The sequence below is a fragment of the Macaca mulatta genome, chromosome 13 (genome assembly GCF_049350105.2).
Source record: "Macaca mulatta isolate MMU2019108-1 chromosome 13, T2T-MMU8v2.0, whole genome shotgun sequence".
In the NCBI taxonomy this organism is placed as follows: domain Eukaryota; kingdom Metazoa; phylum Chordata; class Mammalia; order Primates; family Cercopithecidae; genus Macaca; species Macaca mulatta.
The window spans coordinates 96,420,704-96,437,063 of record NC_133418.1 but is presented as its reverse complement, the minus strand read 5'-3'; the positions used below and the strand labels follow the sequence as shown (position 1 = coordinate 96,437,063).

General features: G+C 48.5%; 1 protein-coding gene across 2 annotated transcripts in view; it reads left to right on the top strand.

The window, feature by feature from the left end:
• The window catches only part of PLB1 (phospholipase B1), a 150,034-nt gene that overhangs the window by 46,667 nt on the left and 87,007 nt on the right, over positions 1-16,360 (top strand). For both annotated transcript variants that reach the window (XM_077959806.1, XM_077959805.1), the window contains exons 13-17: positions 809-913; positions 2,361-2,417; positions 7,911-7,982; positions 9,056-9,130; positions 11,982-12,045. In XM_077959806.1, the coding sequence (XP_077815932.1) occupies positions 809-913; positions 2,361-2,417; positions 7,911-7,982; positions 9,056-9,130; positions 11,982-12,045 (373 nt within the window). The remainder of the gene's footprint in view (positions 1-808; positions 914-2,360; positions 2,418-7,910; positions 7,983-9,055; positions 9,131-11,981; positions 12,046-16,360) is intronic.

Here is a 16,360-nt window from a genome sequence, read left to right as displayed (position 1 = left end):
TTCACAGAAGAGACCTCAAGAGAGGGTGAAGGGGTTAGGCGTGGTGGCTCACACCTGTAATCCCAGCACTGTGGGAGGCTGAGGCGGGCAGATCACTTGAGGTCAGGAGTTCAAGACCAGCCTGGGCAACATGGTGAAACCTCGTCTCTACTAAAAATACAAACATTAGCTAGGCATGGTAGCATGCGCCTATAGTCTCAGCTACTTGGGAGGCTGAGGCAAGAGAAGTTACTTGAGCTTGGGAGGTGGAAGTTGCAGTGAGCCGAGATCGCACCACTGCACTGCAGCCTGGGCAAGTGAGCGAGACTCTGTCAAATAAATAAATAAGGGTGAAGGGCTTAATGAAGGCCATCATCCCTCTTAGCAAACAGCACAAAGCACAGTTTCTGTTAGCATGTGTTAACATGATGAATTTTTATTTGAAGTTGCATGGCACCTCTCTCGCTCTGGAAATGACAACATGTTTTGAGTGGTTAAGGCCCCTGCCTCTACCAAACTTAGCTCTTGAAGAGAGCAGGGGGCCCCACCATACGCTGGGCTGTCTTGTCATTCCTAAGCTTCCAGAGAATATATTTTAGGTCTGTCTCTGGTATTACCTAATGCTGGCACTTCAGAGACAAATGAAAACTCAGCTGAGCTATCAAAGAGCCCTGAAGGGTGAGACAAGAGGGAGCTTCAGAATAGCACTTGAGAACAACGCGAGGGGCAGATTCTGTCCCAGGGCTGCTGAGAATGATCTGGTCAGGGCTGGGGCTGGCTCTGCTTTGCTCATGTTCCTGGATGGTCACCTCTCTGCTCCCTTCTCCAGGAAGCCTGGAACAGCCTCCTGGCCTCCAGCAGGTACAGTGAGCAGGAGTCCTTCACGGTGGTTTTCCAGCCTTTCTTCTATGAAACCACCCCGTCTGTACCCTCGGTAAGTGGGGGCTGCATGGTGTATCGAGAGGGTAGTTGGGGCCAGGCGTGGTGGCTCACTCCTGTAATCCCAGCACTTTGGGAGGCCGAGGTGGGTGGATCACCTGAGGTCGGGAGTTTGAGAGCAACCTGGCCAACGTGGTGAAACCCCGTCTCTACTAAAAATACAAAAATTAGCCAGGCATGATGGTGAGTGCCTGTAATCTCAGCTACTTGGGAGGCTGAGGCATGAGAATTGCTTGAACTCAGGAAGCGGAGGCTGCAATGAGCTGAGATTCTGCCACTGTACTCCAGCCTGGACAACAGAACGAGACTCAGTCTAAAAAATAAAAAATAAAAAATAAAAAACTGTGAAGAGTGCGGTGGGGAGAAGGCCTGGGCCATACATCTGTTCCTGCCCCCTCTCCCACCCTTACCCCAACAAGCCTCAGCCCAGTTCAGCTCTCCTGAACTCAGGATGCATAGTCTTAGGGGAAATACCCCCATATTCTCTTATACTTTCCTGTACAATTTCCTCACAGGGTTGAACAGCCCACATGAGACGGGCTGTTAGAGGCAGGGCAGCCCAGGGTAGCCCAGGGTGAATGGCCTAGCTTCCCCTTCTGGCTCTGGGGTGGCCGGCTGTGTGACCTTAGACAAGGTGTTGAACTCTGTTCTGTAAAATCAGGGCTGTTTAGTAACATGTCCTCCCTCTGGGTGGCCATCAGGGCCACATGAGTTAATACTTAGGGGGACGCAGAGTGGCGTCTGGTGCTGGGGAAGCACTCGTACCTCTTGGCCATCGTGCTTATTCTGAAGAGAATCTCCAGGGATTCCAGCTCTTGTCCCTCCTGCTGCACGCTCCTCTCCATCCATCTCTGGAAGGGAGGGGAATCTGAGTTGCCCTTACCCCCTCCCCCAGATCACTGGGCAAGGGGCCACCCAGACCATGTGGCACGTGGTCCACACTTGCTGACCGAGGTCTCTGCAGCCTCTGGGGCCTCAGTCCTGTGTCTGGGGACAGTCCCTTCCTCCAGGCTTCTGGCTCCTGCCTGTTGGAATCCTTGTGCCATCTCCATGCCATAAACAGTGTTTAAAGTGATGGTTTAAGAGGATGAGGAGAAATACTAGCTCATATTCCCTTCCTTCATCCTTCTACTCAGATCACACCTGAATCATTTCCCTGCCACCCCCTCCTTCCACTATTTAGTTCAGTGACACAGAACCCCATGATGACATGGAGCTGCCTGATGTGCCACCTGCTCCTGCAGGCCCTGACCTCAGAGCCCTGACCCCCGTCAGTGGTCCCATAAGTGCCCCTGTTATTGATGAGAGGAGGGGCTGAGAGAAAGGGCCTGGACAGATCAGGCCACCCCAACTCTACACCAGAGAGGGCTTCAAAGTGTGCAGCAGGTCCGCTGCATTCCTGGGGAGACACAAGGTCCCGCTGTCAATTGGTTCTCTTTCAGGAGGACCCCCCAGTCCAGGATTCTACCACACTGGCCTGGCATCTCTGGAATAGGATGGTGAGTAGATGGGCCTGGGGTGGGACCCACAGAGGAGGGGCAGGGTCTCCACCACCACTGAGCCCACCGTGCGGAGGAGGGGCCCCAGGGCGCCCCAGGATCCCAGGACAATGGTTCTGGGCCACCAGGGATGCTTCTCTCTCCTGGTGACGCCCTCTCTGACTGACTGAGAGTTTGCCTCGCCACAGGTACTGGGCTGCAGCCAGGCCAGGGAGCAGCAGGGGTCTCACCGGAGCCTCAGCCCTGCTTTCCCAGAGGCGGGGCCGTTTCTCAGGGTCTGTGTGAAAGACCTGCTTGAGTCTAACACTGGGGAGTGTGCTCCCCTCACCACTGCTGTTCAGCCTGCCCTCGCACTTAGTCAGTGTGCGGTTGTCAAGGCCCAGGGTGGTACCTGGGACGAGCATGGACTTCAGTGTGATGAAGGCCTGGGTTGGAATGCTAAGCCCACCACTCGAAAGCTCTGTGAACTCAGGTCTCAATGCTCGTTCTGCAAAATCCAGGTCAGTCCCTGGCCCAACATGTCTAGCGCGCAGCTCGCTCCTGGCCTGTAGTAAGCACTCCCCATGGGTTGGCCTTTTTACTGTAACTGTAACAGGATTTCCCCAGATTCCAAAGGCCCCCTCCAGGGATATCTGGGATTAGTCAGGGGATGGAATGTGACGTCAAGGCTTTGAACCTTTTCAGGGCATCAGACGGAGACCTGATTTTGCCATTTATTTTCTTCTCACCCAAGCTGCCTTATTTTTAGAATTCTAGTGACAGAAATTCATTGTTCTTTTTTTGTGGATCCATCTCTACAACTGACATAGTGTGTTGAGTACCAGGGACGCACACGTGAGCCAGTGTGAAACAGAGTGCAGGGAGGGAAGGGGCACAGCCTCCGACAGTCCCAGACACTGGAAACATACTGTCCTTTGAAGAAGGCATTTGAGTTCTCTGAACAGGGACGTTTGTCAGTGTGCCTGGCACTTGCAGGGAATATGTCCCCAGAAATCCACTTTGCTGCTGATCTCCCATGATGGGCAGAGAAGAGGAATCTGGCCCCTCCAGCAGGGACTGCTCTCCCAAGCCCTCTCGCAGGGAGAGCAGGGCTGATGATCCCACCTCAGCCAAACCTCTCCCCTCCTGCCATCTTTCTCCCAACCAACAAAAGGACACCTGTGACATGGCCTGCCCTTGGAGGTGCCATACCACCTTGTACCCTGCCCTTGTACCCTCCATGGTTCCAAGAAGGACACAAGAGACCCACCAAATGTGGCTTCTGTCCTCACCAGGCTTCAGGTGTAGCTGGGAAGGGCCCGACAGCCCAGAGGAACAAGAGTCAACAGGGACTTAGCCAGCAGTGATGTGCTGGGCCATGCACCAGGAAGCAATGTGAAGGATGAGGCCAGGAGAGCCCATGAAGAGGCAATTTGAATGGGCTTTGTGAAATGTGTTGGAGGAGGTCAGGGAGGGCGTTCCCAGGCAAAGGGACCTTTGTGAGCAAAGGGCATGGAGAGAAGAATGCGTCAGATGCAGCAGCAAGGGCAGGAAGAGGCCTGTCTGATAAGAGAAGAGATACGGAGATAATAAGGCTCCGAGCATGAACGGAGCCCTTGAGCACCAGACAGAGAAGCTGGAGAGAGCAGGTCCAGGGAGGGGCTGGATTCCTATCGCTTTCTCCCTTCATCATGCTATTTGTCCTTGATGTTGGTGGCAATAGCAATCATAACCACCTTTACAGAGCTGCTGGGTGATGGTCCCGTGCATACAAATAAGGTACACCCCACGTACGGTCTCTTAAAACTACTTGAGGGTCAGGATGAGCACGTACACAGGAATGGAAGGTCTCACCCTCAAGGCCAAAGGCCTGTGACACAGAGAGTGTCACAAGGGCTTAGAAGAGGAGGAGGATGTGGCTTTCCTGGGTAAGCAGTGACCTCCCTCTCTCCACACCCATACGACAAATCCAGTTTCCCAGTGCAAACCAGAGGTTCCTGCGGCCTTAGCCAGCAGGGACATGGGGAGCAGGGAGAGACAGGATCAGAGGGGGTTCCCCCAAGCATCCCCAGTCCCTAGTTTCCTCACAAGCAAAATGCCAGACCATCCCACAGTTCCCAGGTCCAGCACAGCTGCTGGAACACATCAGAAGCTCCTGCAGACCCAAATTCAGCCATGAGAAGCAACGAGTGTCACAGGTTAGGGCAAAGGGCCCTGGACGGAAGCCAGAAAACCTGGGCTGTGGTTTCAGTCCCACTTTCGGTGGTTTCTTGAGGCAAGTCACATGGTCTTTCGGGGTGTCCATTTTCTCTACCTGCCAAAAAGGTCTAAACACCCTTAGCCAGCACCTGAGGGCTTGTGAAGATACAGGAGGGCACTGGGCTCCTCCTACCCTTGGTTTCGCTAATTGCGACCTCCAGGTGCAGGGAGGGCAGGAGTCTCTGCCACCACATCTATGATTCTTTGCTGGGCTGGACTGGGACACCGAGGTGGAAAGCAGGTGTGACTGTTCTGTGTCCACCCTCGCAGACACACACAGTCCAGGTGAGGGCTGCCCTCTGTGTGGGGAGCAGAGAGGGACCGGCAGAATCCCATGATCACAGGGAGTCCAGGTCCACCACTCTGTCCTCAACCACCCCTGGACACAACTGTGGGGAAGGAGAGGAGCTCTCAGCTCTGCAGCCTACAAAGCCACATCAGCACGTCAGCATCCTCCCTCCCTCCCTCATCCTCCAAGCCCTAGCATAGGTGAGCTTTGAGGACCAGCAAAGGAAAAGTTCCACACACCAGCGTGGGAGGTGGCAGCAGCCCCATCTAAACGTGCCTGGAACGTCCTGGCTGAGTGAGGCCTCCAGGCTGAAGCTTGTACCGATGCCAAGCCGAGGAGGATTTTGTGTCTGGGACACGGTTTGTTCCCTAGGCCCTTTCTGCTGCTGCCTCAATAATTTCTGGTAATTCTTGTACATCGGTCGTTTTGAAGGGACCCACCTTTAGGGAACTGATAGGGCCCTTTCCGCAGTCACTGACCCCACCTTATGCCAAGTCAACACCAGGGGCCCAAGCCATGGGCAGAATAAGGAACTTGGGGATTGCTCACAGCCCAGGGAGGATTCTGCTGCTCGGAGGGAATTTTCAAGGTCATTGCCCTCACCCCTCCGACACTGCAGTTCATTCCTTGGTGGCAGGGAAGCCATGCTGGTGAGGTGTGCAGAGTGGAGTGGAAGCCCAGACCGGCCCCGGTTGTCCCTGGAGTAGATAGCAGCGCACGTGCGTTTATGGGCCTCACAGCGTGGCAGGAGAAAGAGGCACATACAAGAAATTATTTGAAGTAACTGTGTCGTTTCCATCCTCTCTGGGGATGCAGGAGAAGAAAGGGTCAGAGTCAGTGTAAAGGGAATGAATGGAAGCAAGGAGGATGGAGGAGACTCCTAAAGAGAGATTTAGGACAAAGTTCTCAACAGAAATGGGCTTCTTGGGAAAACCTATGAATTTTCCTTCTTTGAGGCCCTTTAAAAAAAATAGTCTCTGCTGTATCCACTTTATCAGAATCATTTAGATATGGCTCTTTCAAGGTTTCTTTCCAGATTCCATTATGGATTAAATTCTTGGAAGATGGGGGAAAGGTGGGTGTGGTGGCTCATGCTTGTAGTCCCAGCACTTTGGGAGTCCGAGGCAGGAGGAATGTTTAAGCCCAGGAGTTTGAGACCAGCCTGGGCAATGTGACAAAACCCTGCCTCTACTACAATATGAGAAATTAGCAGGGCATGGTGGCACACGCCTATAGTCCCAGCTATTCAGGAAGCTGAGGTGGGAGAATCACCAGAACCCGGGAAGTCGAGGCTGCAATGAACTGTGATCACACCACTGCACTCCAGTCTGAGCAATGAGAGTGAGACCCTGTCTCAAAAAAGAAAGAAAAAAAAAATGGGGAAGAGAAGGTGGCAAGACAGATCAACACCTGGCCCTCACCCAGGCCTGCTCAGTACTTCCTTTGACAGCCGCCTTGAATGTTCGAGGTGGGACCTTGTTTCTAGGAGCGACCACCATCAGAATGAAACAGAAAGGAGCATGGAGTCTATTTCCTCCCCTAGGCCGTGAGTTAGAGAGTTGCCACTCCTTTTCCAAATGTTCAGCTAATTATACCTTCTTATCTGATTCTCCTTCAGTCTGGCTGAAGAGCCAATTCCACTAACGGTAAAATTATTTTCTTGTTTCTTGTTTACTGGGGCACAGATGCTGGGGTAAGATACCGCTGCGGAATCTGAAATCCTCAACCGAGCCAGACAGGCTGCCTCATCCAGTAGCTTCTCACGTCCCTTGGCAGAGTCATTGGAAGGGGAAGTGAGGGCCAGAGGTACCAGCAGAGCCCAGCAGCTGTGGGCAGCCAGAGGACAGGAAAACAGGTTCTCAAACAGTAGGAAATAGCCCGTGCAGAAGAAAATCTGCAATCCCTCCAAGCCTTTTCTTTTTAAGTGTTTATGTATGTATAATGAACATTTTAAAATAACAAAAAAACTTTAAAAAAAAAATCCCTCCCTCCTCTAATTCTTCAATGGCCTTCACTTTCCTATGTCTAATGCTTTTACTAAGTTGATAATCTGCTGGTTTCTCCTGCTGTTATACCATAAATATTTTATCTGTGTTATTAGATGTCATTTGTGGTTGTCATTTAAGTAGCTGCCTATTTCAGAGCGGATACCACACCACCCGCTCCTGGCTCACTAGATACTCTAGCGGTATGTGAGCGCTGGCTGTGCTGTGTTCCACGTCACTGCATTTGTGACCCCGTGAAAGACATGAGACTTGACCCAGGCCCCATAACTTGCTTCACTCAGAGCTGTGGAAGCAGTTCTCAGGGAATGGAGGGTTTCCATTCTCTACTGTGCACAGATTTACCTACGTTTGGGTTGTGGACACAGGCTGCGGGCAGGACTTGGGAAAGAAGACATGCTTTATGCAAAAGCGATGCATTTGCCCTTCCTTCCCATACCGGCTCTCCTCTCTAAGGGAACTTGAATCCGTGAGCCAGAAAGTAGCTGGGCAGCAAGGAGGGGACAAGAACCCAAGCTGGATAACCGGCCCCCACGTGATCAGAAAGCTGCGTGACCCATCGCGAGATGTTTGGATGGATTCAGGATACCAGTGTTGGAGTCCCAGCTCTGCCCTGGCTGGCTGGGCCCCACCTCAACCTCTGTTGTGCAGCTTCTCCTTCTAGGAGAGGTAGACTAGGAAGTCCCTTCAATATATATATATATAAAACAAAAGCTTCCTCTCATTCTGTGGTTCTCAAACTCGGGTGTGCATCAGAATCACCTGGAGAGCTGCCCCAGGGACAGACTGCTGCCCCAGCCCCGGAGTCTCAGACTCAGTCGGTTGGGGCTGGGGGCTGGACACGTGCATTTCTAATGCGTTCCCTGGTGCTGCTGCTGGACTAATACGTCTTTCTCACTGGTGGCTTGGCAGGCTGCTACCTGCACAAAACTTCCCTGTTCTAAAGCCCACGTTCCTTTCTAGATGGAGCCAGCAGGAGAGAAAGATGAGCCACTGAGTGCAAAACACAGGAGGCCAATGAAGTGTCCCTCTCAGGTAGGAGGGACTGGGCAGGGGAGGGACTCTTATTGAATTGAGGGTGCAGGGTGGGTGGCCAAGTGGGCTTTGCTGTGACGTGGGTCTTACCTGAGATAAGAGTCCTGGCTCTGTTCTTCTGGGGCCTGCACACAGTTTTGCATACATAGCAGGCCTGATGTTTACAGCTGTGGGCCACGAGAGCTGTTTCAGCAAAACAGCAGCCCCCTCCATGCCTGTGGAAGGCATAGGAACAAGGCCACAGCTCACCTGGCCCCAAATGCTGCCCCCACGTATCTCCTCTGGGTCCTGGCCCTCTGCCTTAGATGCTGTTTCCAGACCTTCCTCTACCTCAGAGTGGCAAAGAAGGGAGGGATGGTGAGTATCTAGGTGCCTGAAAGGCAGATCATTTTGACTACATCTTAAATATGTGTCTAGTATGTAGTAGGCTTATAATTAATGTTTCCAAATAAGTGGATGACCAAATAACTGGACATAAATGAATGAGATTTTTTTTTTTTTTTGAGATGGAGTCTCGCCCTGTTGCCAGGCTGGAGTGCAGTGGCACAATCTCGGCTCACTGCAACCTCCGTCTCCCGGGTTCAAGCGATTCTCCTGCCTCAGCCTCCCAAGTAGCTGGGACTACAGGCACGTGCCACCACGCCCGGCTAATTTTTTTGTATTTTTAGTCTATCATTTAATGCTAGTCAGGTATTTGGCTTTCTTGATGAATTGGTAAGTTTTTTGTTACTATGCAATAAGAAGTATACCATTCACTTTGTTTCCCTTTTTGCTTTGGCTGCCAAGAAGCTTAAAATTAGATTCCCTTCTCATCAAAATATATGTACTTAGCCTGGTAGCATGAACCCCCAGGGTAAAGAGCAAGAGAGACTGGCTGTCACAAATGGGAAATGTCAGCGCATTCATGAGTCCTTCAGGGACCAGAGAGAAAAGCCAGAGAATGGTTTGGTCCTCATTGGAAACATGATGTCAATGTTCCCAGTTGGCCAAAAGCATCACTGGATGCTCAAGCCTGATAATTAAGGGATGCAGACTTCTGGGTCGCAATTCCAATATGTCACCTTTCCCTGCAGGAGAGCCCCTATCTGTTCAGCTACAGGAACAGCAACTACCTGACCAGACTGCAGAAACCCCGAGACAAGCTTGAGGTAAGGAAAGGGTTTTTGTAATTGACAAACATGCAAATGAATCCGGGGCTGCGCTCCTTGCTGAATCTTTGGAATCTTCCACGTGGTTCTTTTTTTTCTCTCTCTTTTGAGATGGAGTCCTGCTCTGTTGCCCAGGCTGGGGTTCAGTGGCGCCATCTCGGCTCAATGCAACCTCCACCTCCTGGGTTCAAGCAGTTCTCCTGCCTCAGTCTCCTGAGTAGCTGGGGCTACAGGTGCGCACCACCACGCCTGGCTAATTTTTGTATTTTTTTAGTAGAGACGGGGTTTCGCTGTGTTAGCCAGGCTGATCTTGAAATCCTGACCTCAAGCAATCTGCCTGCCTCAGCCTCCCAAAGTGCTGAGATTACAGATGCGAGCACTGCACCCGGCCTGGATTTTTTTGAAGCAGATCAACTGGCCAGATTTGCAACCTCAATACAATTTTTTTTTTTTTTTTTTTTTTTTTTTTGCGGGTAGGAGGGGACAGAGTCTCGCTGTGTCACCCAGGCTGGAGTGCAATGGTGTGATCTCAGCTCACTGCAACCTTAGCCTCCTGGGTTCAAGCGATTCTCCTGCCTCAGCCTCCTGAGTAGCTGGGATTATAGGCGCGTGCCACCACACCTGGCTAATTTTTTGTATTTTTAGCAGAGATGGGGTTTCACCATGTTGGCCAGGCTGGTCTCGAACTCCTGACCTCATGATCCACCCACCTCAACCTCCCAAAGTGCTGAGATTACAGATGTGAGCCACTGTACCCAGCCATTCCATGTGGTTCTTAACGTCAGGAAACTCCCGCTGCCTCTAGGCATATGGAGGGCTGCCATAGACCGCTGATGTTCAGTCAGGACAGGTTGGAGGAGGGAGAAGGATCCAGCATGTGGCCGTCCCCTGGGTGCCTAGAAGCAGGTCTCCCCCACAGTTTATCTTCAGAGCTGCCTCTGCAACCAGCATAGGGGTTTTACAGAGAGTGTGTACTGCCCAGCACCTCCTGTTCCCAATCTGTTGTGATGTAAGACAGATTCTTCTGACCCTTCCCAAATCTCTGAAAAATTCTTCTAAAATCATCTGAGAACTTCATCTGAAGAGAAAATTAAGAAAGAGCAGAGATACGTGGTGAGGTCTGAACCCAGACAGTGTGGAACTCCAAAGCCCTTGAGTGGGTCCACATTGGTAGGGGGCCCCTGACAGGCACTCATGCCTTGATCACTGCTTTTCTCAGTAGTCTCCCCATGAGACTTCCCGTGGAGACTAGGCAGGGCACCCTGCACTCCTCTGGGAAAGCAAGGAACACTCAAGGGTTGATGTCTTCTTTCCCAGAGAAGGGGGGACTGAGGTGGGCTGAGACAAATTTGGTCCTAGTGACATCTTTCCCTCCCTATTTTATGGAAAAGGGTGAGATTTACTCCAAATAGTGGAGGCAGAGTTGATGGCCTGGGCTTCCACCCTGAGGGACACAGTGTGAGAGACTCGATTTATCAACTTGACTCACACTAACCAGTATAGCAATGAGGGTAAACCTGAGACGCAGCATGGCACAATGAGGTAAAGTAACCAGCTCTCGGTTCAAATCCAGACTCTTCCACTTATGGGCTCTGTGTCAATGAGCAAGATACTTAACCTCTCTGTGCTTTAGTTTTTTAACCTGGAAAATAATGACAGTAATAGCCCTACCTTGTGGAATTATTAATAAATTGTCATAAGTCAGTAAGTATAAAGCACTTATAATAGAATCTAACATACACGAGTTCTATGTAAGTATTGCTATCATTATCATTGGATAAAAGCAGTGATACAATTCTTCAGGACACATTTATTAACTATCTGCTATATACCGCTAGAATGCAAGCTCAGTGAGGCAGGAACTCAGGGTAGGCACCAATAACTATTTGTTGAATGAAAAAATGGATGGATAGGTGGATGGATGGATACCAGGTATGAGAGATTAAAATGTAAATAAAAAATAGGACTTGTCCCAAGGAACTCAGTCTGGTACAGAAATGGACAAGTCAACAGGCAATTATAGCACAATGGTACTATAATAGGTACGGTAATGCGTGTTTTCATGGGGTATTCTGGGAACACAGAGGAAGAGAAACTAACCTAGACAGGAGAAAGTTGAAGAAGGCTTTCCAAAGGATGCCCATGACCTCAGTCTTGAAGGGTGACTAAGGCTGAGGCAGATCGATGGGAGGGTGAGCAAATAGAAGGAAGGAAAGTGAAAGGGGAGAGGGTAACTACTTGGGCAAAGGCATGGATGCAGGGAAATATGGAGACTTAGGTCAAGGGCTGGTGGTTTAGAATGTTTAGTGGCCTCTTAGGCCATGCTAGGGAGATTGGACTTTTTGCTGAAGTTAATACAGAGTAGTAGTGTATTTGTTCAACTAACAAATATTTGTTGAGCATCCACTATGCCAGGCACTGTTCTAGGCTCTGGGGACACAATAATCAACAACACAGATAAAAATCCCTGCCTTCACTGAGAACTTGGGCAGAGGAGTGACACATCATATCACATTGAGAACAACCGCTCTGGATAGATTCAGAGGGTGAGGAGCAAGTCTGTGGGACAGATGGCCATGATACTGGTGAATCATTGCAATATCCTGGCAAGAAATAACAAAGGCCTGAACTTAGGTGGAGGCAGAGGCACTGGAGCAGAGGGAACAGATTTGGGAGCACTTGGAAAAGATGTGGACAATTGGATATGAGTGTTGAAGGAGAGGGAGAAATCTTAAAAGACATCAAAGTTTTACTTTATGTTAAATGATGTTTTCCAAAATAGAGGCCCCACTTACCCATTTCCAATTTAGCAAAATCCATTTTCCTTATTTCCCTGTGTGTCTCATTTCAGGTAAGAGAAGGAACAGAAATCAGATGTCCTGACAAGGACCCGTCCGATACGGTTCCCACCTCAGGTACACAGCTTGCACCCAGGGATTTTTAAATTCATTCGAGGCCTGAAATCATCCAAGTAAGGGCTTTCCACATAACCTGAAATACTCCCGAGTGGTTTCTCAGGGGCAATGGAAATAACTCTATGTGTATTTGTAAGGCCATGCCTGTGTCTGATTATTCTTTAACTAAAATGTGATATCATTATCAGAAAGCATTTATTGAGCAGTAACCCTGTACCAGGCCATGTTCTGCAAAGAACCCAATGTTAGTTGTGTGAGTTGTCATGGTCCCTGCCTTGAAGCAGAAAGCAAAAGTAGCCAGTCTATAGTCCCTGTCTGAGTCGCCTGCAGATTCACTCACACACAGAATGCACTCAAACACCACGCAGAGCAGGAAAGCACATCATCTTATGAACGTGCCATCTTCACTGCCTCTCAGTAGTTCTAAAATGTCTGTTGCTGGGTCATAAAATGGGATGTTCTAGGCAGTCATCAGCAACCTTCCCAAAGACGGTCTGCCTGAGGGCTGTACCTTTGCCTCCAGGCAAGGCAGCCTGGGGGTGATAGCTATGGGCCTATAACCTTGGGAAGTCACAGCCATCTGGTGACCTGAGTGACTCGAAACATCAGCCTAGGAGCATCTGTAGCAGTGTTATAGATTCCCATGCTTGGTCCTAAAGGGGGACTCACATGTCCATTTATTTGTTCGTTTATTTACTCATTTGTGTGTTAGAGGATTGTTGAGTGCCTCCTTGCCTTCAGGAGTTTACATTCTAATTGATCTATTGCCTCTCATGGCCTCAGAATTGTAAAAAAACAGAAAATGAAGTTTGGGGATGTCATAGTGCCTAGCAAGAATCTTCCGGGGATGCAAATCTTTGTAGTCAGATTGTCTCCTTGTGCTGAGCATCAGGAGAGCAAATAAATGCTTGGCTGCCCTTCACACATGCCGTAGCTCTCCACACTCCAACTAAGCCACATGGCTGGCAGGGAAGTTAAAAATATTCTAACCAAAACCTTGGTATATAACTGACACTTGTTTTAAGTTGCAGAAGAATGGAATAGGGGATATAGATCTTATATATACACATTTAGTCTTTATTTCCCCCCATACATGGTGCCAACTCATTCCTATTAGTTTACTAGCAGGATTTTATTAGCAGAAATAAATTATCAGCTTCATATGTAGACCCTCCTATGGTAAACACCCTTACTCAAAAAGAGATAGATTAGGTATAGATACAGATAGATGTGTGTTTATATAGATAGATAGATGTGTGTATATATAGGTGTATTTCTATAGATATATATAGAGAGAAAGAGAATTTTTTTTTTTTTGAGATAGAGTCTCACTCTGTTGCCCAGGCTGGAGTACAGTGGCATGATTGTGACTCACTGCAGCCTCAACCTCCTGGGCTCAAGTGATCCTCCTGCCTCAGCCTCCAAGTAGCTGGGACTATAGGCATGCATCACCACACCTGCCTTTTTTTTTTTGTTTGTTTGTTTTTGTTTAAGAGATGGGGTCTTACTGTTGCCCAGGCTGGTCTTGAACTCCCAGGCTCAGGCGATCCTCCAGCGCTGGGATTACAGGCATAAACCAGCTCACCTGGTCTAGAGAGAACATCTGAATGTTTTAATAGCCACACACATTTACAGCAAAGTAATATCCATTCCCTTTTTAATCTTATTCTGAAAGAATGCTCTCTAAAGCATTTTGTAATCTGTCTAGATAATGTTTCTGTCATGACAGTGATAATCAGCCAATCTCATTAGAGCATATCTCAACATCTAAAAGCTGGGTAAAATGTAAACCTCTTCCTTATTCCCTGACCCTGAAGATTAGTGTGTTTATCAGCACTTGAAGATTGAAGACCAATAAATCTCAAGGCCTTAAAATCTGAGATCCTGTGGTGACAGGAGCTATTTTTTTTTTTTTCTTTGAGACGGAGTCTCGCTCTGTCGCCCAGGCTGGAGTGCAGTGGCCGGATCTCAGCTCACGGCAAGCTCCGCCTCCCGGGTTTACGCCATTCTCCTGCCTCAGCCTCCCGAGTAGCTGGGACTACAGGCGCCCGCCACCTCGCCCGGCTAGTTTTTTGTATTTTTTTAGTAGAGACGGGGTTTCACCGTGTTAGCCAGGATGGTCTTGATCTCCTGACCTCGTGATCCGCCCGTCTCGGCCTCCCAAAGTGCTGGGATTACAGGCTTGAGCCACCGCGCCCGGCCAGGAGCCATTTATATAATAACAAGATGGGTAGATTTAGGCTCCCCAATCTGACCAAGGTGAGCATGGGACCCACTCACTCACTCTCCACCTGGAATCAGCACTCACAGATGAGTGTTGTTGACTTCTGAGTCGCACATGCAAAGTGTCATTCAGAAAAACGGTCACAGTTAACTGGCCAATAATGAAAAATACGTTTCATTATTGTGCCAGTGATTTTCTTTCTTTTCTTTTCTTTTCTTTTTTTTTTTTTTTTTTTTTTTTGAGACAGAGTTTCGCTCGATCACCCACGCTGGAGTGAAGTGGCGTGATTTCCACTCACTGCAACCTCCACCCCCGGGGTTCAAGCAATTCTCCTGCCTCAGCCTCCCAAGTAGCTGGGATTATAGGTGCCTGTCACCACGCCTGGCTAATTTTTGTATTTTTAGTAGAGACGGGGTTTTGCCATGTTGGCCAGGCTGGTCTTGAACTCCTGACCTCAGGTAATAACACCCGCCTTGGCCTCCCAAAGCTGGGATTACAGACATGAGTTACTGCACCCAGCCATGTGCCAGTGATTTTGATTGAACATTCTAACCATCCTTGTGACTGATGGGGTAGGTAAAAAGACAGCACAGGCACATATTATTATTTTCCTTTGGTATTAATCATGTATTTCAGGTGAGGTCATGCACTCTTCTGGAGATCATGTTTGTAATTTCTAATCAAAATTACCTGAGATATGTCTTATACGAGGAGATCATCTTATCTTTATACCTCCAATGACTCAAGCCCATGGTAGGAGCCCAATAAATGTTTGCTGAACTAATCTGAATGAGCATTTCTAAATCATCAGATCAACAATCCCTAGGATTGAAAAAAGATATTCAAAAAAAATCAACTACACCAAAATGCCTTTCATTAAAACAATTTTTCACTAAGAATATCTTTTACAATAACTGTTTTGCTTTTTGCCTTCAAAGTTACTTTCCTTTTTTTTTTTTTTTTTCTTTTTTGAGATGGTCTCAGTCTGTCGCCCAGGCTGGAGTGTAGTGGTGCAGTCTCACCTCACTGCAGCCTTAGACCTCCATGGCTCAAGAGATCCTCCCACTTTAGCCTCCCAAGTAGCTGGGACTATAGGCCCATGCCATCATGTCCAGCTAATTTTATTTTTTGTACAGACAAGGTCTCACTAAGTTGCCCAGGCTGGCCTCGAACTCCTGGGCTCAAATGATCCTACCTCAGCCTCCCAAAGTGCTGGGATCATAGGCATAAGCTACCATGCTGGTCCAAAGTTATTTTCAAAAACCTTTATAGTCTCATTTTCTAGTGCTTCTCCAAACTGACCACAGATACATGCATCTAAACATCATTAAAAGTGATGTTTCAAAATGAGATGCTACCTGTCTTCAACAGGGTGTGGCCCTGGCAACTTGGATGCCTCATTCTGAGTACACTTCAGAGCTCATGAGTGATGTGCTTTATCCAATGACCTACAGGGCCCTGGGATGAGACACATAGAGTTAATGTAAGTGATTTTTTTTTTTTTTTAATAACCAATTGGTATTGGGTAACCAGTAAAAACTAAAAACTTGCAACTTTTTCCTCCTAGTCAGCACATAGATGCAATTTACCAAGTGCTCTCTCCTATGGACTTTACAACTTTGTAAACACTCACATCATGCTCCATTGCTAGATGGCCCTGTCCCTAACATAGTTAGCATAACCAAGAAAAACATATTGGGCCTACTAGTTGGCTTAGGATTTTCCCAGCGAGAAAAGGAGTCACTTTTTGCAAATAAAAGAGTGATAATGAGGAGTCACAGGGGACATGGCTTATTAACTTTCTGATGAAGGTGGCTATCTTGATGGCTAATGCCACACAGTGGGAAAAATTCAGAGCTTTTGCAAATAAGGATCCACAAAGCTAATTACGTGTTGCTGTCACCAATAGTATAAACCAGAACAGTTCATTCATTTATTTTAAGCCATCAATTCCTTGCTAAGTCCCTGAGGTCATTGATTTGACCCATTTGGCTAAAATTAGCTCTTCAGAAGTCAATATGAAAAATGACCAGGTTACAGCACTGGATGGTCATTCACTAGGGGCATCATCTCGTCATGAGCCAGCAGTGC